This window comes from Chlorocebus sabaeus, chromosome 22 (assembly GCF_047675955.1).
Source record: "Chlorocebus sabaeus isolate Y175 chromosome 22, mChlSab1.0.hap1, whole genome shotgun sequence".
NCBI classification, from domain to species: Eukaryota; Metazoa; Chordata; class Mammalia; order Primates; family Cercopithecidae; genus Chlorocebus; species Chlorocebus sabaeus.
This window is the reverse complement of record NC_132925.1, coordinates 65,397,256-65,421,547: the sequence shown is the minus strand read 5'-3', so window position 1 is coordinate 65,421,547 and position 24,292 is coordinate 65,397,256. Positions and strand designations below refer to the sequence as shown.

Genomic DNA, 24,292 nt, shown 5'->3' with positions numbered 1-24,292 from the left:
CTCAGGCTTCAGGTCTCTCCTGCCCCTTCTGTGATTATCACAGCTCTCTGACCAATCCTTCCACCTTCCTCTTCCTCTCTTAAGGGCTCAGGTGATTACTTTGGGCCCACCCAGATACTCCAGGATAATCTCCTTATTTTAAAGTCAACTGATATGACTTCAGTCTCATCCTTAATTCTACCTGCAAATTTAATTACCTTTTGCCATGTAATATAACACAGTAACAGTTTTCCAGGATAAGGAGAGGGATGCTTTGGGGCCAATTATTCTGCTTATCACAAGCTCTGAGCATAATCCCTGGCAATAAATACTCAATAAATTGTAATAATAAATAATAAATAAATAGTAAATTTATAATAGATAAGCAGCAGTAATAACCAATACTTATGCTTACTTTCTGGCAGGTGTTTACCTAAGTGCTTTATTAATATTTATGTACTTCATCCACATAACAATTCTTGACATTAGGCGTGAACTATTATCATTCCCACTAACAAATAAGGGAATGAGGCACAGGAAGATTAGGTCACAGTATTGAGCAAGTAAAGGCAAAAATGAAGATTTGAAACCAGGTGGTCTAGCTCCAGAATCTGTGCTTTTCACTAAGCCCATCCTGCTTCTTCATCTCAATGTTATAATTATAACCAGGAAACCAGGGACACCTTTGCTTAAACTAAATACCGGTAGTGCAAAATTATTTGAGTACAGGATAACAGCAATATTTGTATTTCTTTGGCATGTGCTGTTATTATACATCCTTCTCTTCTTTGTCCTGGGATGTGGGTCTGCTTCTGGGACCGACATTCCTTCATCATTCTGGTTGAGTCTTCCCGGTGATTCAGGAAGAAAATTCTTGTTAAGAAAAAGTATTCTATGTGGGAAGAACTTAGATATATTTTCTGTGTTTCGATTTCAAAAAACTGAATACTCTTACAAAGGTATTGAAGAACAAAAATACCACTATTTTAGTTCTTAAAGATCTCACATGCTACTGAAATGCTATTTTGTTTCATTTCATATTTAAAACCTATGTTGACATCAGCATGGAAAGTGAGAGGAAAGTAAATGACCACTTTTCTGGACATCAGAATACCTTTCATGCTCCTGCACGCTCACGTCCCCCTTCTTCCAGGAGGAGCGTGCCCTTGGGGAGGCTCTGGGTTTACAATCCAAGCTGACCAGGCTGCCCACCTGCACCTGAACCAACTTCTTCATTGGATTCTTTGAAAAATCTGGAGCAGAAGCTGAAAAGCAAGAAAGGAGAGGAGAAGTGGATCATTTACAAAATTTCTTGTCAATTTTAAAGGCCCATTTTTACAGTTTTAAAAGTTTTCTTTACATTCAGGGTGTCGGTGCTTGATTTACTTGGCTTACTGTGTGCCACACACAGGATAATTCATGCTATTATGTTTTCTAGCAAGTCTAAATCATCAGACAATTACTTTATAAAGAGATTTTTAGTTTATGGTGAAGATTTAAAGTAGCTCAATCATGCATTTATTAAATACAAGGAAAACATTTGGTATAGAATGTTTTTAAATGTTAGCTCCATGAAGATAGGAATAGGGTTATCTCTCTTGCTAACCTTTAGGACATAGCACTTGGTACAGTCCCTAGCATTCAACAAAGCTCAGCAAAAGCTTTGAGAACAGAGGCTAAGCATTGAATTAATATTCTCATACATATGCATGTATCAAGTGCTACGATAAAATGTTCAAACTGTTAGGTTGAACTTCCAAACTGGGGAAAAATAATATTATGCACATATTATTTTAAATGCTATAATATTGCATGAAATATAATAATGTGTAGAAAATAATTACGTTCGCTAATAATTCATGGGATGTTAATCCTGAAACAACATTTGAACATTTAAGATACATAATATTGTATCATTTGAATGAAAGGGTATGTTAATTTAAAAAAATCACTCTTCCTTTTACTGTAAATGTGAAAAACGTTAAAAACCTAGTGCATTTCCCAAATAGCTAACGCTGTGTCTTATGGCAAATCCCAGTGAATATAATTTATTTATTTGATCAGTGGAAATCTTAGAGTGAATCATATTATGTAATTATATAGGTGATTGTGGTAAAGAAAACATGGCATCCAGAGGTTGCTGGCCTTAAAAATTAAAATCCTAAAAGAGTGATTTTTGTTAAAACAAAAACTTGTTTATATTTGAATACAATCTTTTGTTTACGCACCTCATATTTTTTCATACACAACAATCCCACACAGTACATTGAGTAGGGTTCCACCCAATTTAAAGATTGATAAACTACGGCTCATTAGGTTAATTTATTACAATAGAATTGCAGTCTTTCAAGTTAAGACTTATATGTAAACTCCTCCCTCTTTTTGTCATAATATACTACTTCTCTGTCATGGATAACAGCAGCCAGATTTTCAGTTGATCATCCCTCCAGGCATCAGTCCTCCTGGTACAGATGATGCATTTCTAACTGCCAGGCACTAGAGATGAGAGAGCTACTTCCCATTAAACCAGGGTTTTTCAATCACTCTTGACATATAACATTTTGGGCTGGATAATTATTTTTTGTGAGAAGCTACTTTGTGCACTGTAGGATATTTAGCAGCCTATCTGTCCTTCAGCCACAAGATGCGACTACCACATACTGGTCCTCTACCTCCCACACCAACCAAAAATATCTCTAGACATTTCTAAATTTCCCTCAGGGCAAAATTGTCCCTGGTTGAGAAACACTGACTTAAATCATGCAGGGCCTTATCACTTGCTGACCATATGGATTGGTTCAGAAACAAGTATTAACCCAAATTAGGCTATCTGGGGCCAATGGCATGCAACACTTTGACTTCCCTTTGAGCAATTAAGACAGCCGTCTTTCTTCCACCGGAATGACTGTGGTAATAAATTCAATTTGTTGGGAAACATCATATAGAACCTGATAATGGTGATGATATTTGAACGCTGGACCAAATTATGCTGAAATCCAAATTCTCCATTTTAATAATATGGACAGATGAACAAGCCCTCCTGCTCCTCCTCCCTTCCTCCCTTCCTTCCATTCATTTGTGCTATGCTATACTATGACATGGCGTTTTGCTTGGATTTTCAATCATTTGCAATGTAAATGTTCTTCTGGACAATTGTTTTAAACATGACAGAAAATTTTCTTTTTCTCCTATACCTAAAGTATAAGATGATCATCTATGATTTCAAGCAGTGGAGCCTTGGACAATGAAAGCCTCAATGTGTCCAATGTGTCATGCTTCTAACAGAGCCACTAAAGGCAAAGGCAACTCTTTTTGAATCAAATACGATTGACTTAAATTTTGGTATTTGCTATTAGGGACCGGCAACAGAGAACACCAAAATCACTTATTCTCCTAAAAGGCTTTGCTTAGTTGGTAATATTGGAGGTGGATAAGGATATCTTATGCCAATATTTGATTCCTACTGTAGATTTACGTAACCCTTGGTCCTCAGTTCTGGCCATAGTTGCTCTTTTTCCTTAGAAACTGTTAAAAGGTATGCCTTGATTAGAAACTGAATGATCATGCTGTAATACTGTAGATATTATTAGATGTAGGAACCTAATGTGAAAAGTAAGTATTACTGCCTCTGGAAACAATCAAGGATTGAAGACAAAAAATTAAGAGGAGAACAGAGAAAATCAGTCTTACCAACAACTTTGAGCTCAGCACTGGAATAGACAAGGCCATGTTTGTTTTCTGCTATGCATTGGAACATGCCAGAATCAGTCACACTTAGGTTTGATATGGTAAGGGCACCATTTTCTATCTGTATTCTCTCCTAGATGATAATAAAAATGTCTTTTATACAAACAAACATATCACTTTAGAATAAAAATGAACTATCATTTCACTCATACACAAACTTCCTGCATTTTTCTGAGAATATTAGACAGGCTGGCTTGAAATTTAACCTTTTCCTTATTTTAAATGTGAAAGACTAATTTACATAATAGCTATGCATTAGAAGTACGAATTAACATCCTTTAGTCCAAAAGTATATCATAAAATAGGTAACAAAGCAAGAGGTAAAATATGAAATCATTTTACTTTTCCCCCTACAGTTAAAGTTTCTTAAAAATGTACCATGACTTTAAAAAATGTTTTATGAGGCCGGGCGCGGTGGCTCACGCCTGTAGTCTCAGCACTTTGGGAGGCCGAGGCGGGCGGATCATGAGGCCAGGAGTTCGTGACCAGCCTGGCCAGCATGGTGAAACCCCGTCTCTAATATTAAAAAAAAAAAAAAAATTAGCCGGGCGTGGTGGTGTGCGCCTGTAATCCCAGCTACTCCGGAGGCTGAGGCAGGAGAATCGCTTGAACCCGGAAGGCAGAGGTTGCAGTGAGCCAAGATCGCGCCACAGCAGTCCAGCCTGGACTACAGCGCGAGACTCTGTCTCAAAAAAAAAAAAAAAAAAAAAAAAGTTTTATGAGGTTGATTTTTATCCCATCAGTTGGAAATGTTTTTACTATGTTTTTTCAAATCATGCAAGTTAAAAACATTATAAAATCTGTGGATTAGAAAGGTTTCTGGGAAACACATATATTTACCAGAGTTTCTAGGTAGTATGAAAGGTTAGGTATGGAAATTGAAAGAACATAATTGACTTAGTATACAAAAAAAGGGCATAAATTACATGGCTTGAGAATGAGAGTGATGGAGAAAATAAGTACTTATGTAACAAGGTAACCAAGTAATAGATACATTCATTCTCCAGAGGCCTCACCAAGTTGTCAAACAGGAAAAGGAAATGATATCGTAAATTTGATTAAAGTAAGGCTTTCTCTAATTTCAATACCAAAAAAAAAACAGTAGATTACTTTACAGACTAAATTCACACCAGGACTTCTTGCCAGTGAAATGCCATGCTGAAAAGCTCTCCTCACTGGCAGACTGGGTACTTGATTTGATATTTTTCCTCCTCTACCACTGCTTAGAAGTAAAGGAAAGTGTGTAAACTCAACAGTTTATTTTGGTACTAGGGACTAAAGAAAGCATCTACTAAACACAAAGTGAGGAAAGGGTGGATTTACCAGGCCTCTAAATCCATTTTCGATCCATGTTACCTTACCTCTAGCACTAAGGCTGCTCCATTTTTCAGCCATCGGTAGGAGGGCTTGGGCTTGCCACTCGCCCTACATTCCCAATAAAGACTGTCCTCCACGGCTGTTTCCACATCCTTTATGAGTTGAACCCAATGGGGCTTTGCTTCAATGAAAGAAAAAGGAGAAGAAAAGAAATTTTAAACACCCGGCAAATAAAGTGTATTTATTATTTTATTATCTTATCTGGATTAACAGAAATGGACATGACTATGAGTAACAGATTGAAGTGAGAACAGAGGCTAGAATTATATTTCATTCACTAAGTATCTACTCAGTGAATGTATGAAACATTTCTACATTTGAGGATGGATGTTGCAATCTGTTATTTCCTAAGGCAAATTAATTAGATGCTTTCTCTATTATCAAAATTCTGAGCACTGTATTATATTATTTAGATATCTATTAGTAGACGGTAATACAGGTACACAAAACTGATTTTGCTTTCCAAGTGCAGCTTCGAATCATGAGATCACAACTGATGATAACTTAGTAAGTGAATAACAGCATACATTGTTCTTAATCATGAACTAAAAATTAACATCCATAGGAGAGAAACTTCTACAGCTGAGGAAAAAATATTTTCCACAAGTTAGAAATAACTTAATTAAATACAAACCAGTGAGTATCTTGAGAACCTCTGAGTGAATTAAGATCAAAGTAGGAAAAGATGGATAAGTTGGTTCAACTTGAGTCATGTGATTTTTTTGCCAGAAAAAGAAGTAACCGATGCAACTTTAAATTATGTATGCAAATAAGTTCCATCAAGTCGATTTATCATTTTCAACTTATGCTTTAGAGGGTATTTGGAAAATTCATTTTACAGATGAAAGCATTGTACCACTTACAATGAAAGTCACTTACTGTACGCAGTATATCCAGCCAAGTCTCAGCTTGTGTTTTAAATCCCAAACTGGGAGGTGAGATGTCTTACTGGTTTCACATTGCATTATGTATGTGATGTGTACTGTGGGATTCACATTTGCATCCTCCATATGGAGAAACAGTTTATCTATTTCCATTTAATTGCAACCATGGGAAGATTTGTCTTTCCATTTCTAGCTCATAAAATTGCTTTTTTATAAATGAAATTGAAATGAAACTATGGCTATTTAGCTTTTACAGAAAATGTATAGGTCTAAGTTTTCTCTTTTGTGTGTGTGTGTATGTGTGTGTGTGTGTGTGTGTATATATATATATATATACACACACACACACACACACACACATACATACAACTTGCTCAGTATGAAGTGTAGTTCAGTACCAAATCACTTCCCTCTATATTAAAACACATTTTCTTTTTCTTTCAGGAATGATCAGCCTGAGAGGGAATATGACTGTGAACAGACTCACACATCAGCCTCTTATAGAGACCCAAGTTTCTAAAAAAAAAAAAAAAAAAAAAAAAAAAATCCCACAAGCTTCCCATAGTAATACTCTTCTTCTCCAAATGGGAGGATAATTTGCTGGACTAAAAAATCCTGAAATCATAACTGCCACATCAATTCTGATTTCTCCCCTTATTCCATCATATGAGATGTAAACATTCTATAGACTATTTTTCACATGAAATATTAGAGCAGATAACCGGAGAACTGCATGGCATCTACTTAATATACTAATGTTAAACAGAAATTGCAAGGCAACTTTCATGAAATGCTTTATGGCATTAATTTCTGATTTATATTTTAGGTATGTATCATATTACCTACACAATGGACTAAAGCAATAGTCTGCCTCTTTTACTAAGTATAGCAGACACAGTTGGTTTTCTATTGTGCATTCATTTCCTCTCTTCCTTATTCCTAAAATAACCCCAATTGTTCATTCAGTTGTCTACTCTTCCATCACCTCACATTGTCTATAGAAACATGACATTTTTCTCTATTCCAAGTGAAGCACTTAATTGTCTAATCTAATTTCTCCTTGCCAGTGACTGGTTTAGGAATGAAAACGTAGCCAGTGAGGTTTGAGCAGGGGACTTCTAGATGTTTCGGAGAAAGGAAGGATGAGTAGCAACTGATGTGTTAGTCACTGCTGGCAGCCATTTTGTGATCATAATGGAAACTAACATGCAGAAAAAGGAAAAAAAATAGACAAGGGCAGAAAAACTAATCACAAAGAAACGGGGTTGTGGCCTGATAAGGTAATTAAATGATAATTTAGCTTTGGATTTCTTTATCATATGAAGTATACAATTGTTTATTAGTATACAGCTAAAAATATTTTTACTGAAACATTAATACAGTTGGAATATCCTGTGTGTTCCCATAATGGTCACTTCTTATCCTAGATCACGTAGTGGTTGCGCAGAAAGAAGGAACTAAGCTAGAGTATGAGAAAAGGTTACTTGGCTTTGTCAGGGTCTTAGCGCTTTCCTTACCCAAATTGAGCAGTACATCAAAAAAAAGTGATTACAAATTAAAGGCAGCAAACAGAGTACAGATACATTTTTGGAAGGGATAGAGTAACACTGAAGAACTCAACAGGAGCCAGAGTTCATGTGGTTTGATTAATACAGTAATTGCAACTTTTCCCAAAAGGCAGTTTTTTTTTTTTTTTCTCTTTAGTAGAGGTAACAAAAAAAGATACAAAACCTGTTTTCTAGAGGAGAAGACAGACAGAAAAGAGATCTCTCTCTAATGTGTTTAAGTGTGTGAGAGGTTATTCTTAGGAAAAAAATATGAAATATTTCATCTTTGCATGAATCATCTTAAAATGCAAAATGACTATATATTCAACTTCATTACAAAAAATTATTTCTTTTTAATACTCCCTATGATAAATGTTTATCAACACTTAACAAAATGTTGAACAAAATGTTTAACCAACAAGTTGAACACTGGGATTCTGCTATAATCTCTCACCCCTAAACAACAACAATATTTTATAGATGAGAAAGTAAAAGCTAAAACTCCAATTTGCCCAAAGCAGATGCTCACCATAGTAAGTGAGACGCCCTCTAGCAACATTTTTTCCTCGTGAATTCTCAGCAATGCATTCATAGGAACCTGCATCTTCCTGTTGGAAGTTGGGGATTTCAAGCACACCATTGAACTTCCTTAATTTAATTTTGCTGGAAAATGGCAGTCCATCACTTCTTCTCCAATTAATCTGAGGTATGGGACTAAGAAGAAAATTGTCAAGTTGTTTGCTGTTGTCTGGAAGCCTTTTCGACTTGAGAAAGTAAAGCTTTTAAGATTGAACAAGAAGGCACAGGATTTTAAATGCAGAAAACCACTTCCAACGGTCAATTATATAAACCGGATAAAAGGATTTAACTTAACTCTTTAAGTTGATATTTTAATAAAATAAACTTCATTTTTCTTGAGTCAATTCATGATTTTGAGAAAAAAGCCTAATACAGACCCACTATATTAGATTACAGCAAATGAATAAGGGGGGGGGGAACCATCAAGTTATTTTATGAAATTAGGCAGGCAGAGTAATTTTCTTCAAATCGACTTTAAATATTAAAATTTCAACTAAATTTTATATGTGCATTTCCCCTGCATTTTATTTTTCCTTTGCCTCAAAATGAAAGTAAATTTTAGAAAATAAAAAAGAAGAGTCTTTCAAAAACCATTCTGATTTCTTATAGCAACCTAGTATTTCAGCACATAGGAGTAAATGTTATAAAACTTACTTTCCAAGGGCAAAACATTCCAATTTCACAGTCGAACCTTTAGCTGCTGGAAGAGTTTCTGGAAACTGAACTTCTATTTTAGGTTCATATTCACCCATTACACCTATAAATCCACAATATAAAGTTAATCGTTTCAACATTTCCTTTGGAATTGCCTCGATTTTCTTAAATAAAACTTTCTTTTGCTCCATTTTGAACCAGCTCTTCTAGTGATTTCAATTAAATAAAATTTAGTCTACGCAGCTCAGATTCCCTTTTAACAGCCATCAAGTTGTTGATGAAACAGATTTTTTTCTTTAATGACTTTTTAGTGGTGCTTTTTAGCCTATAAGAAAATATCCAGAGCTTTAAAAAACCTGAACTAACTTGGGTCAAACATGCAATATTAATAAACATTTAAGAACTTGGGATTTGCTGATTCATAGGTTACCACGTACAGAGCAGTTCCAAGAAAACCACTAAGTCTTTTATATTACACAAGATGGGAGGCTTTGAAATTGTGTATTCAATTTTGACATTGCTAGTCAAACTGAAATATATGATATATTATTGCTTCCTGAAATTTCCCTAAAGAACAAAAATTATGGCAGGGAATTTACTTAATGATACCCTGGTAGCGGAGATACCAATCTTAAACTTATGAAATGGCTCCCTGGAGTTAAGAAACAATGACTTAATAAATGGGAAAGGTCAAATTCAATTATAACTGACTGGAAAAAGTGCTTCAATGCTTTGTGATCATAGCATTACGCTGTATCAGATATGGTTCTGTGTAAGTGGGTCAACTACCCAGGCTTGCTTATGGATCTGCTTCCTCGGCAGCTCATAGACTCCCCTTAAACAGCCATCAAGGTGTTGATGAAACAGATTTTTTTCTTTAATGGTTTTTTTAGTGATGCTTTTTAGCCTATTACAAAATATCCAGAGCTTTAAAAACCTCAAGCTGGCAAAGGTCAGGATAGGTGACTTCATGGGAGTCAACCTGAGCCCTGGGCTCAGAAGGGTCTCATGCTTGGTTTAATACTTTGCCATTGCTGTCTTAAAATTCTTAATAACTTCTGAACAAGGGGCCACTCATTTTTATTTTGCACTGGTCCCTGCAAATTATGAAGCTTGCCCTGGGTAAGAATTATGCATAAGGACCTATGCTTTATCAAATCATTTTTGTCATTGTACTCATAAAATAGTCTTTGTGCCAAAAAACATGAAGTGACAATTCTTCTCAATGTACTTTATACATTTTCCCAATTGCTTTTGTTTGCAGCCTCAGCACCATTTGCACTCAGACTTGCACTTGGAGAAGTTTCATTACCATCAGAACGTAGCACCAAAGGAGTTGGAGAGCCCAGCACTCGGGCATTTGTCACCATACTTGTCACCACACATGTGTAATTTCCCACATCCGACGGCTCCACCTTAGATATGTAGAGGTGTCCTGTCTCCTGAGAGACAAATCTCCGACTATCTTCTTCAACAAACGATGGGTATTCATTGAAGATCCAAGCATATGACAGTTCTAATAAAATTGTTGAAGAGAGAAAGAAATTCCATCATCAAGGACAGTTTTCCATTGTGTCCTTAATGTATCTATACAAACATCAACTTTACTCCCAAGTAGTGCTGACTGTTTTTGTTGCAGGCCATGAAGAGAAGCAGTTAAGTGAAATAACTCTCCATGTATTCTTTATTATTATGGAGGATACCATTGATTAGTATCCTGGCGGGAGCAATATTATTTACTGTCATCACATCTCTGCTTCAGACACCTTTTAACAAGCTTCTCCGGTCTTGCTCAGTTTTAATTCATATCTCCATCCTGCCTGTACCATGATATCTCAAAATTAACAATCTAATCATGTCAATTCCTGACATCAAACTTTGCAAAGTTCTTTAACCTCTCAGGCATAATGCAAAATTGCTTAACCTGAATATGAGGTCCTTCATGGTTAAGGTCCTGCTCAAAACCTTAGCCTCTGAGAAGCCCCATGCTCTCTTTGGTCCCTGAGTCTTTTGCACATGCTGCTTCCGGGGCCTACAACTCCTGTTGTCTCTGTCCTGTCTTTGGCTTTCTGACTTTCAACACCAACTGCAATCTTTGAGATAACCTTCAAATGTTTTTCAAAGCTTGGTTCCAACATCAGGAATCACCTCCTCAAGTGAACTCTTCCTTAATCCTCCTTCTCTGGGTTGATGCTCCTATACAGAGTAATTCTAAGCTTATTTCAACTAAAACACTTATCAGTATGTAACATTCTACTTACTTGTCTGTCCTCCTATCACTTGTTAAACAAGCGATGTTAGTTTTTATTTCACCTGCTCTTCTCCCTCCTCCAAATTAGCAAAATGAAACACCCAAAGGCATTTAGTAGGTTCTCAATAAAGATTCATTCAGTTAGTTAAGGATACAATTATGCTACTGACTAACATCTACGTAAAATACAATATGAGAGTTTTCTTGAAGTTTACGGCCAAGGTGAATCAACTTTCTGCAAACGAACCATTGTTCTTTTTTTTTTTTTTTTTTTTTTTTTTTTTTGTGATAACGAGGACTAGATAATAATATGCCGCTTTGTTCTGGAGGCCCAGGTTGTTCAGCGCCAAGTTGAGATTTAAGCACAGTTACTGTGGTTGGTTTATTGGCTTCCTGCTTTCCTGAGCCCTATTATCTCTTAGTTGCATTAACTCTACTGTATTTATTCATTACTGTAGTGCTTTCCCAAGAGTTTAAAAAAAAAAAAAAAAAAAAAAAAAACTTTTGGAAAACATGGAATCAAAATAAATTTAATGAATAACATGTTCAAATATATTTAAGAGATAATTCTCATGGTGAAGGTCTTTCTTTTTGATAAAGGGAATAGTGCTAAGGACCTAGAAGAAATAAAACATGATGACTGATTCCCAATCACAATGCAGTGCAAATGCTTGATGTTTCCAAAAAGTAGCAAGCCAATTGCAAATTATACAGACATCCAGAAACACTGGTTTTAACCTCACACTGATCTTTAAATCATGCTGTCATATTGGTATAATGGTTCATGAAATTTCAGTCAGTCATGTGGTAAGTTGTGAGCTCTAAAATCACTTATTGGGTTGTATGAAGCAAATGTATCTCAAACATTAACTCTATGGTTATTCTCATGCCTACCCTGATGATGCTTTTCTCTTGCAATAGTATTGAATAAACCATAGAGGAAAATAATACTAGCAAGGTAAGTTGAGTTTGCTCTGCAGTTGTTAAAACTGGCAGCTGCAGTAGCAAGAGCCGTTCAGGGTCTTCCTGCTGCTCTTAAGCATCCATTTCCACCCCAACATTCCCCAACTCCTGCAACCTCACTTTGCAGTAAAGGAGGGAAAGCAATCTTTCTCTGCTTTCCAAAGTGTTCTACACATGAAACTAACAAGGTTGTTCTTCTCCCTTTTATCCAGCCAGATATCAACTGCTCTCCAATACAGTAGGCCTTAGCAGGGCATTAGGGATAAAAAGTCAATCCTATTAACCCAGTTTATACTAAAAAAAAAGGTTGATAAAAAGAACTCCGATTCAGAGTCAGAAAACCTAAAATCTGGTGAATTCATGCAAGATAATATTATACAGTAATGAGAATGTATGAACAATAACTCCACGCAACACTTGGAAAAAATATCACAAATATAATTCTGATTGAAAATGTTCAACTCAAAATATTTGCATAACTCCCTTTATAATGTGTATTTTAATCCAAAGGTTAATATTATTGATACTTAAAAAGTTATTATATTGTTATAGAGATATTGTGGTGGCTTTGCCTATATGACACAATAACTGATTGGTAGGAGAAGGAAGTAAGCCAAAATTAAAATCATTTTAAGGCTGCTCCCAAAATGAGCATGAAGTGGATATGTACAAATCAAGGTGTAGACTGGTGCAGGCATAGAGGTTCCTCCTTAGGTTTCACTTCAAGAGAACCTGCGGCACAGAATACAGTTGACTGATGGCCTCTACCTGCTACCCCAGGAGCACTGTGGCCACACACCTCCCTGTGCTGCTCCTAGTACTGAACTGGGTGGAGGTGCTAATGCTGGCTCGTTCCTGCCCCATGAAGGATTTCTCTAATGGGTAACTTTGACTCAACATTTTCACAGCTTCATTCCCCATTTTCACAGCTACAGCACCCTCAGAACTGTGCTGTAGTCTGACATTCTTCCTAAACAAGTTTTCCTCCCCACCCTTTGTTCACCGACATGGGACCTGATTCGCAGTCTGAGGCTCTCTGCCCATTTCTGCTCCTTTACCTTTTTTCCTTTACAGACACTTCTCCAGTATTTTTCAATAAGTCTGATCCTTTAGTCCCATCTTGGTGTATGTGTCTCAGGGAATCTGAACACGGGGTTTCTGAAATTGAGTAACAGACTCTACTCTGCATTTAAAATTGTTCCTCCCCCTTGAATTCTGAGAGAATGCCCATTTTCATTGACTTCCTTTCGTAGGGATAACTGTCCCTCTTCCCAGTTTCCATCGAGATAATCCCCTCATGCCACTCCCATTCTCCCAATATGCAAACTGACTCCTGATTGATTCTTGGTACCTGTCCTCCAGACAAGTAAAGGCAAGACAGTATCCCAGAGAAAAACGGTGTGAGGCTACTCTGAGATCCCCACTGAAGAAAATTCGCCATTTACAGATCTCACCAACAAAGAAGAAAATATTTCACCTTCTCCATTGGCCAAAATGCTGTGCAGCCATAAACCTTCATATAAAATTTGAAAACAAATGGCAAGAAGCTTCTCTTTTGCAGAAGTTAGGATTTTTGCATTCTTTGTTTAGGAATTAGTGTAACTGGGCAAATTAGGAGGTCTATCTCAGAGTGGTATACTAATATCCCTTGAATTACACTGGGCTTACATTCTTAAACAACCACTCAATGCAAAATTTCAGTGATCCGAATAAAACTGTCCAGAAAATACACATCCTATATACTTCATAATATCGAAAGCCATTTTTAAAAATGGTTTTATAAACACTCCCTTTCTCTTTGTATCTTAGCAGCATAGTATGCATAGTTTTATATTAAAAGCACAATGGTCTACCTATTGAAATAATATGTAAATGAATAATCCAATTATCTTCCTCCACCAATTCTCCCAAACACAACCCCAGAAAATCAAGAGAGTAAAGATCCTTGACAAACAATGAAGAAAAACTAACTCTAAGGTTTTGAGCTTGGAAAAATGGAAGAAACAGGAAAAGTAGGAGGAACCACTCTGGCGCTGGAAAAAGGTATAGTAAAAATAGTCTTTGAGACTCAGACAGAGGATCTAGACACAAGTGTTCAATGAGTGGCTGGGAGATTCAAAGGTAAGCTTAAGAGAGAGTCTGGGCCTAATACTGGTGGGGTAGGCAGAATAAGTCCCCAGAAAAAGTCTACATTCTAATTCCTGAAACCTGAAAATATGTTACTTGACATGACAAGGGGGAATCCACAGACATGATTAAGTTAAAGATCATTTGATAGGAACAAACTTGGGTTATCCAGATGGGCCTAATGTAAACCCAAGAGTCCTTGTAAGAGAGAGGCAGGAGGGTCACAGTAAGGGAAAAGGAAACGTGACTACAGAACCAGGTGTGGTAGTCAGAGAATAACATTTCAATATGCTGTGCTCTTGGTTTGAAGATGGAGAAAGAGACCATGACTTAAGGAGTGCAGGTGGCCACTAGAAGCCAGAAAAGGCAGAAAAACAGATTGTCCCCTTGAAACTCCATAAGCAACATAGGCCTGTCAATTTCTTGATTTTTAGCCAAGTGAAATTGATTTTGGACTCTGGACCTCCAGAACTATAAGAGAATAAATTTGTGCTGTAGTAATTTGTTTCAAGAGCAATAGGGAAGTAATGTACATGGCAAAGGTGATTAAATTAGCCATCTTGCCGTGAATTAAGGTAGGTCCACTGTAATCACTGGGGTCCTTAAAGGGAAAGAGAGGGGCAGGAGAGTCAGAGAAGGAGGTATGACTACACAAACAGAGATCTGAGCCATATAATCACTTGCTGGTGACCAAGAGCAAAGGAACATGGGCAGCCTCTAGAAGCTGCTGCAAAAGGGAAGGAAATGGATTCTCCCCTATAGCCCCAAGTAATAAAGCCCTGCTGACACCTTGATGTTAGCCCAATGAGACTTGTGTTGGACTTCTAATCTACAGAACTGTAAGGGAACAAATGTGTGTTGTTTAAAGTAGCGGCGCCCAACCCCCCTGGTTCACGGACCAGTACTGGTCTGTGGCCTGTTAGGAACCGGGCCACACAGCAGGAGGTGAGCAGTGAGCAAGCAAGTGAAGCTTCATCTGTATTTACAGCTGTTCCCCATTGCTCACGTTACCTCCTGAGCTCTGCCTCTTGTCAGATCAGCGGCAGCATTAGATTCTCATAGGAGCACAAACCCTACTGTGAACTGCACATACGAGGGATCTGGGTTGTGTGCTCCTTATGACAATCTAATGCCTGATGATCTGTCACTGTCTCCCATCAGCCCCAGATGGGGTCATCTAGTTGTAGGAAGACAAGCTCAGCGCTCCTACTGATTCTACATTATAGTGAGTTGTATAATTATTTCATTATATATTACAATGTAATAATAACAGAAATAAAGTATGCATAGATAAATGTAATGTGCTTGAATAATCCCCAAACTCTCCCCGACACCCACCCCAGTCCATGGAAAAAAAAATTCTTCCACAAAACAGATCCCTGGTGCCAAAAAGTTTGGGGACTGCTGGTTTAAAGCCACTAAGTTTGTAGTAATTTGTTATATTGGCAATAGGAAATTAACATAAATAATGATGATAGCTAACAATGATCAAGGGTTTATTATATGCCAGGTATAGCGCTAAGTGCTTTGGCTAGAATTTTCAACAACAACAACAACAACAACAACAAACAGATGAACAGAGGCAGGAAAAAAAAATGTAAAGAAAGGCTGTAATTAGAAAGCCTAAAGAAGAATCAGATTGTATTTAATACGACTATAAGATCAATATAATGTTGAGGTATTCCAAAAGAGATATCAAACTACAACTCCCAAACAAATAAATTAGTGATTGATTACTTTTTACGAAGATTCAGACCCTTGAAGACATAGAAAAAAATCAAATCTGCATTTAATAGAGTTGTACACTGACATGAGAGGTATGCAGAAATTTGTAGCACCTATCTTTGTTTATAGACTTTCTCTTTGAGAAGGAATGAAACATAACTTTTATGTCTTAGAGAGAAGAGCTACACTGACTTTTCATTTATTGCCTCCATGACTATGTTTATATATATATGTACGTATATATCATTCTGACTGAAAATATTTGAGAATAATGTGATTTATGCATTCTCAATACAGTTAAAAAATCTACTATAATACTATCAGAGTTTACTTATCATAAAAATCTGCATTTGCAATAAATGTTAATTGTATCAAAGCAAAATCCATATCAAATCAGCATTCTTTGGAGATTTCTAAAATCATTTTATGTACTATGATAAATAAAAAGCTGTAATAAAAATGATAATTTGATATATTCAAACAAGCTAGACTTTACAAAACCTTTCACAACCTCCTGTGTAAATCACAAGCACATTATGCCCAACGATTTGGCCAGTGGGCTTTCTATTAACAATGCTAAGTGAATACTAGGAATATGAATTTTTTTTAATTCAAAAGCCAAGAAGTTTTACCAATCAAAGCTATAAATTTAAAAAATGAAGTCCTGAAACTCTGCTTTCTAAAAAGTAATATGTGATGAATGACATTCTGCCTCTAGCTACATTCCTTCCCTGGTCACTTAAGTATAAGATCAGTCAATTGAACATGAAATATGTCACTCTGGTGTTTACCTGGAGATACATTAATACATATAATACTGACATTTAAGTTTTTATTTGTAGTTCCATTGTAAAATTCCATTATGAAGGAGATTTAATCCTTCTATAGCCACTTTCTAGAAGAAATTCTGTCAAACAAAATTGCTGTTAGGCAAAATTGTAAAAGTAACTTGGACCATTTTCTGTGATGCCAACTGGGAAGTCTGACCTACTTTAAAACAAAGCATATTTAAAAGTGTGTGAGAGCTTACTTGATGTCATTCAAGATTTTTATCACCAATTCATACAGTCAGGAAGAGAATTTTGCTCTGATGCTTACAAATCGCATCACTTTGGTGGAAAGTCTGGGATGCAGTATGTACTCAATGATCTAAAACAATGTAGAAAACTAAGGATAATTTAAGGTTCAAATAACACATAGTCAATGGTTAGGATTGAAGAGTCTGTACTGTAAAGCAAAAGACATCTATCAGCATGTTTAACATTTTGCTGCATTTTGTTGTATTGTAAGTTGTTGCTTTATGGATGACACTATAATATATTGTCTGTTTCCTTGTTTAGACCATAAATGTCTACCTAATCCATTCTGATTTAGGATACTACCAAGTCTGACTTGTGAAGGTCCTAAGATAAGGAGAACAATGACCAAGGAGAAAAAACACTAAAAATGCTATTTCCTTTTCCCCCTCATATTTTAGGGCTGGTTCTAGGCCAGAGGTTAGTGAACTATGACTTGCCTGCTTTGTTAACTAAATATATTGGAACACAATCACACTCATTCAATTACTATTGTCTGTGGCTGTTTTTATGCTATAAGAGAAGAGTTAAGCAGATGTAAAAGAGACTGTATGGTTCATAAAGCTTAAAATGTTTATCTGACCTTTTAAGAAAAGGTTTGTTGAACCTTGTCCTAGGTCAGTGATATCTAGAGATCAAGTTATGAGCTTGACAATCCCTTAACTGTCTTATTTTTTTCCCCTCTTGCCTTTGTAGGGCTATCATGGTGTCCTAACTCCTACACGAAGCTTCACAAAGCTCATGCTAGGCCCCTAAGACTTTGATACTCACTATTTCCTCTTTCTCTCTCTTGTTTTAGTCTCTGCCTTTAGTTGAGCATATATGAGCCATTTCCACTGGGTAACTGAGATAATAGTTATCCAAGAGATAACAGTTTCCTGAGATACTATTCCACTATATTCAGTTCTACCACACTTTCTTTCAGGAATTGACACCAGTGGGTACCAGCATCTTTCATCATATTGTGACTCCACAATATACTGCCACCCCTTATCTTCACTTTCGTTTTTCTTTGAGACAGAGTCTCGGTCTATTGCCCAGGCTGGAATACAGCGGCATGATCTCAGCTCACTACAGCCTCTGCCTCATGGGTTCAAGTGATTCTCCTGCTTCAGTTTCCCAAGTAGCTGGGATTACAGGTGTCCACCACCATGTCCAGCTAATTCTTGTAGTTTTAGTAGAGACGGGGTTTCGCCATGTTGGTCAGGCTGGTCTTGAACTCCTGACCTCAGGTAAACCACCTGCCTCATTGTCTTCATTTTTAAAGCTTCTGCCAGGGAAGCATCTTTCCTATCAAATATCTCTTTCCTGGTACCATGACTGCTGCTATTGATATAGCAGTGTCCTTCAAGCACCCAACTAAAGTGCTTACCTTCATATCTGTAAATGCAAAAAATGTGAAGAGCAACTCTGGAAGCTATTTTGTATTTTTGCTTGCATTCTGTATCCTTTGTTTTTCTCATGAGGAATTTTTTAAAGAGAACATCCCCTCTCCCATCTTCAGCTGAAGTTCTTTCTGTGGGACTGACTATCCTTCACTCCTTGCTCCAGAGACATCTCAAGATGAAGAAGTGTAATGATGGGACCAAATTCAGTGACACTCGAAACAGGATGCCCAGCAATGGCTTGAGGGGACTGAAGAAAACTAGCAACAGCACTGGCAAGAAATGTATTGACCTCCTTCCTTTGGCAAGACTGCTAAAGAAGCATGGCATTGCTAAGGAAAGGAGTTTAAATTTTCACAGCAGAGAATGTGACATAGTGAGAGATGGATAGAGTTATTGCAATATTTTATGAAGCTTAGACAATTCCCTCATGCCACAGTCTCAAGCTTGCAGTTCCTGCAACCTCCAGCTTGTACCTGGACTTTCTGGTACAGTGATGAGACTCAAGAAACGATTTCCAAAATGACAGCACTGGCACTTCAGATAGAACGAACTAGGAAATATAAAGCACTTCTTCTCTGCTTCCTCATTTTTAGTATCAAAATGTACCTTTTCCAGAGGGTTCAGAGCCCCTGAAAATGTTAGAAAGCAATCTTTAGATTAGCTCCAAACCAAAATGCTGTCAACACTAGATGTTTCATTGCCAAGATCTGCTTTGTATGCTGAAAGAAAGTGCTTTGTAATAGCACATTTTGCACATAGCCACGCTTGATACAATGTGCATTTTGGTGTGCAGATCTTAAATTTATGCCAAAGCCTTGTTGCCAGACTCGCACTTTCCTCATCGCTTAGACTGAAGAGCAAGCATTTTCTATGACTTCAGTGACAGTAAATAACAATTTCTTTTTCAGTTCAGTCTCGGAGAAGATAAAGAAGCCTACAGCTCATGGGAGTGCTAATTGTAGACAATTATGATTTGATTGACCTGCCTTGCTATTAAAATGATATGCAAAATTTACACTGCCCTTGCAAAATGGAAATTCTCTTTAGTACAACCTAACTATGGAAAGCCCATCCTTTAATGAATCCAAAGGTAGTGCTTCTGGTTTATCATTCCCACACCAACTCTCATAAGCTAACTCCAGAGAGGGGCTTCATCAGGTTGCAAATGATACCAAAGAACCATACAGACAGGGAAAATGTGCAATAAAATATCTGAAATAATTAAGGGCTAGTGAATAAAGGTGCTGCATCACAATAACACTGTCCATTCCACATTACATCTCATTTTCTTTTATCAAAATTTAAACTCTTTCCTTTAAGGAATGCCATGGGGGCTTTATTGTTCTCTTCTTGCATTATGGGTGATTTTTAAAAGCTTAATGAAATGTCCACTTTCACTGGTAAACAGAAATGAGGTCATTAGTAGAAGATGAAGTCGCCCTGCCAAATCACAAGGGTCTTCTTACCCGGGACAATGAATGACTCCTTAGAAAGCTGGAGAAATCGTTCTCTCTCTCTCTCTCTCTCTCTCTCACACACACACACACGCACACATATACACGCATGCACAGTACTACTATTGACCATTAATAGCACATCAAACTATTCATCAAATAGAGTTAAAAACCATGAAAAAAACCTTATTTTAAAAGGAATCTTTTATACTTTCTGAATGATACTTTTTCTGAATCAGTTAAAATAAGTGATGGCTTCATTATAAATTGCACTATTAAAATATTACGGAGCCACCTGACATTTAAGAAATAGTGTCTATATAAGTACTTGATTAAGAAAGGATATGCAATTATGTCTGGATATGCAAAATAAACATGAAAAAAATGCCCCTAGAAATCAATAATCAAAAGGAATCCCAGTCTGTTCTTCAAATCAGTAGGGCTCTATAAATGCTAATTTCTTTAGGCACAAAAGGATATGCTGGAGACTTCACAGCTGTCTCAGGTTCAAGTCAAATATAGATAGTAGTTTCACAGGCTTTGAGAAAAGTGATAGAAAAGAGTAATAAAAATAGTGTCTGTACTATCTCAGTAATAAATACATGTGTTTACACATACATTTCTTCCTACCCCCCTACACTATCTTTCCAATCCTTGTCTATCTTGGCTATGGAGATATGTCCAGGAAAAAAAATCTATCACTCTGTAACTCTGTAGAAATGTCTTTCAAAGCCTGAAAAAAGAACTGCAACAGTCTTTCTGCAATTTTAATAATTTAGCTAAAAATAACCCTCCTGATGTTACAGAGAAATATGCATGAAGGAATATAAGGTTACTGCTCAAATTCAGATTTCAGTTAAAATTCTCATTTGTTTAATATTTGAGTCTTAAAAAACTTTAAAATAATATTTATCGGCTGGGAGCGGTGGCTCATGCCTGTAATCCCAGCACTTTGGGAGTGCTGGTGGATTACCTGGAGTCGGGAGTTTAAGATCAGGCCGACCAACATGGAGAAAACACATTTCTACCAAAAATAAAAAATTAGCCGGCCGTGATGGAACATGCCTGTAATCCCAGCTAACTGAGAGTCTGAGGCAGGAGAATCGCTTGAACCCGGAAGGCAGAGACCGTGAGCTGAGATCGTGCCATTGAACTCAGCCTGGGCAACAAGAGCAAAATTCTGTCTCAAAAAAAAAAAAAAACATAATGTTTATCTATAATTGACAAATTATAATTACATATTTTTATGGGGTACAGTGTGATGTTTTGGTATATGAATACAATGCAAAATGCTTAAATCAAGTTAATTAACATATCAACTAGCTCACATAGTCACCCTTATTTTGTGGTGAAATATACTCTTAGCAGTTTTGAATTATATAACACATTATCAATAACTATAGTCACCATGCTGTTCCACAGATCTCAAAAACACGTCCCTCCTATCTAACTGAAATTTCGAACCCTTTGACCAACATTTTCCAATTCCCGCCCCCCAGCTGCCCCCACCACCAGCCTATGGTAACCACCATTCTACTCTCTATTTCTAAAAGCTTGACTTTTCTAGATGCCAAGTGTAATGAGGTCATGTGATATTTGTCTTTTTGTGCCTGGCTTTATTTCACTCAGCATAGTATCTTCCAGGTTCATCCACGTTGTCACAAATGACAGAATTTCCTCCTTTGTAAAGGCTTGATAATATTCCACTGTGTATATATACAACAATTTCTTTATCCATTCACCTATTGATGGACACTTAGGCTGAGTCCATATCTTGACTATTGTGAACAGTGCTGCAATGAAAATGGGAGGGCAGATGTCTCTTCAGAAATGGTCTCTTTCTGTCTTTGATTGTAAGTAGTTTTTATGTTGACCAATTGGCTTATTTATCAAATCCTCCATTGTCATTATTTTATATTTGATACTTTCCTGTCAATTGTTCCTTCTTGACAGTATACATCAATGCAATGAATAATTTCTGATCAATTAAAGACTTACCCCTGAAGAAAGAGGTGAATGCCCCTAATTCAGAGTCTGTTTCACTATTTCCACTACTTGAGAGTAAGGAACAGTTAGACAGTGAGAAGTGAAAATTAGCAAGAAAATAAAACTTGCTCTTATTCTTTTCACACCCTGTTCTTATGAGCCTCCCAGAAATGATGCTGTTTATGTCATTTACACGATAGAAAAACATTTCAAGCTAAAAATAATTTCTAGTAGTGGCCATACTCTTGTTATTTAAGTGGGTTTACTTTATCCCTATTACATTTTTCGACACCCCACCTATCTATTTACCAGCACACCATTTTAAGTAACAGATGTGTGTTGAATTGGTCAATAAAGGTAGAGATGTAAGAACAGATGAGAGGCATCCTGATGTACAACATGTCAAAGGCAAACATTTAACCAAGGAATTCTATAATATTGTATTTCAGTGCTATGCAGATCTCAGATTTTTTTCTCTTCTTTTCTTTTTTGAGACAGGGTCTCTCTCTGTTGCCCAGGCAGGAGTGTGGTGGCAGGATCATGGATGACTGCAGTCTTGGCCTCTGGCGCTCAGGTGCCTCCCACCTCAGCCACCTGAGTAGCTGGGACCACAGGTGCATGCCATGATGCCTGGCTAATTTTCTAATTTTCTGTGGAGACAGGGTCTCACCATGCTGCCCAGGCTGGTCTCAAACTCCTGAGCTCAAGCGATCCGCTCACTTTGGTCTCCCAAAGTGCTGGGATTATAGGTATGAGCCACCACACCTGGCCCTTTTCATTTTTAAGGGGACAGTTATTCTAATTTGATTCTTGCTTTAATATAAAAATACTAAATTGATTGAATATTGGCTTTATTGTGATTTTCAAAATTACAGAACAGGAGTTCACTGAGGCAGATAAAGTTACAGAAATAAAAGCAAACATGTCCTAATTCAACTTCAAAGCAGTGGCTCAGCTCATTTTTGCCTGAGGCAGAAAGCTTTCAAAGCTCATGCCATAGTCCTCAATTGGTAGAAAGGGTATTGGCCTTTCAAACCAAACAATATTTAACATAATCTAAATATGATGGTTCTATTTACAGTTATCCCTAAGCTGCAGTAAAGTTTACATTTACTACTTAAATAATTTTCTTTCTGCTTATATTTTTCAAAAAAGAAACAACTATAATAGAAGTTATAAGAGCACTGTCCCCCGACATTTTTTAGTTCCAACTATATTTACTGAACAATACAAGGAAATGCAGTGCAACCACCTGCTCCCTCTTCCACACATTTTTGTAAAAAGCAATTCTAATAAAGGAAACGGGTCTCCTTGTGAAAAGAAAAAGCAGCAATCATGTGAGTATTCTTCCACCAACATGATAAAAAGCTTTTCTTTCCAAGAAGCAAATATGTAGATCTGCAGTAAAAGAGCATTAGATTCTGCCTTGATCAAAGTCGAGAAAAAACTTACCTAGGAATTCTAATCCGTTTGACACAAATGCTCATTGATTCTCTCTCAACTGGAGAAATACTGAACTTTATTTCTTCAACTAGTGATACAATATTATATTTTCCATTTATTCTCCCTAACAATATTAAATTATTTTCCAAATAAATTCCTATTAAACAAGTTGTCCTGATGATTTACCTTGGTTTTTGACAATTCTTTTTCTTAATATTGACTGAGGTGATATAAAGATCTTTTCTGTCATTTACATTTTGGCACTTTATATTCTGTTACAAGTAAAAGCAACACATCTATTTTGGTTACTCTGTGGGACTTGAGTCCTCTGTTTCTAGACACTTTTTCTGTCTTTTCTGAGACCATATGTTGTACAGGGCTCTGGGAATTACTGAACTGCTCATATTTGTTTTGTACCACATTTTATCTCAACAATATACCTTCTGGGATATTTATAAGTATGTTTATTTCTTTCATCCCTTTATTTTATTAATTCAATTAGTTGATCTTCGGCTAGCATGTATTGAAGGGCCTTTCTAGTTTCTGATTTGAATGTGTTAAATCAGAGGCTATTTAGAGTGCCATGTTTTAGATCAAGCCACCTCATAGCTATATTTTATTTCTGTCACTCATAGACACTTAACTTACTTGGGCTCTGATAAAAATAATAAATTTTATCACTTCTCGTTAGAGAAGGATTTTCAGATTCAAATAAGCGAATTTTCTTTTGCACCATTTGGTCCCCAGAGGAAATGTAAAAAAAGGTAGTGAGAACAGTCTTAGCAATAAGGATTTGGCCATCATCCCCTAGGGGGCCGGATGACCTTTAATGGTGGCTGGTAGACAGAACATAGAACGTCTCTCTAAATTTCCTTTTGTCCTCTTATATATGAATATATGAAGGGAAGTTTCTCTGTCACTTAACAAGGAGAAACAACAAAGCTAATGTAGAGAACAGAAATTCAGAATACAAAATACTGTTTAAGGACACAAAAGTGTTTGACTATTGCTATCTCTGATTGTTAAAGTAACCTGAAACGAGCTTTTTGGGTACTTTTGGAAAGAGGACAGACCTCTGCATTGGAGTCATAGGATTTGAGGTTTATACTTGT

At 36.7% G+C, this 24,292-nt stretch overlaps 1 protein-coding gene across 3 annotated transcripts in view; it reads right to left on the bottom strand.

The window, feature by feature from the left end:
* The window catches only part of CNTN3 (contactin 3), a 336,826-nt gene that overhangs the window by 93,073 nt on the left and 219,461 nt on the right, over positions 1 to 24,292 (bottom strand). For all 3 annotated transcript variants that reach the window (XM_007985007.3, XM_007985008.3, XM_073009925.1), the window contains 6 exons: positions 10,080 to 10,283; positions 8,768 to 8,870; positions 8,064 to 8,248; positions 5,088 to 5,224; positions 3,670 to 3,799; positions 1,094 to 1,244 (listed from right to left, as the gene is read on the bottom strand). In XM_007985007.3, the coding sequence (XP_007983198.1) occupies positions 1,094 to 1,244; positions 3,670 to 3,799; positions 5,088 to 5,224; positions 8,064 to 8,248; positions 8,768 to 8,870; positions 10,080 to 10,283 (910 nt within the window). The remainder of the gene's footprint in view (positions 1 to 1,093; positions 1,245 to 3,669; positions 3,800 to 5,087; positions 5,225 to 8,063; positions 8,249 to 8,767; positions 8,871 to 10,079; positions 10,284 to 24,292) is intronic.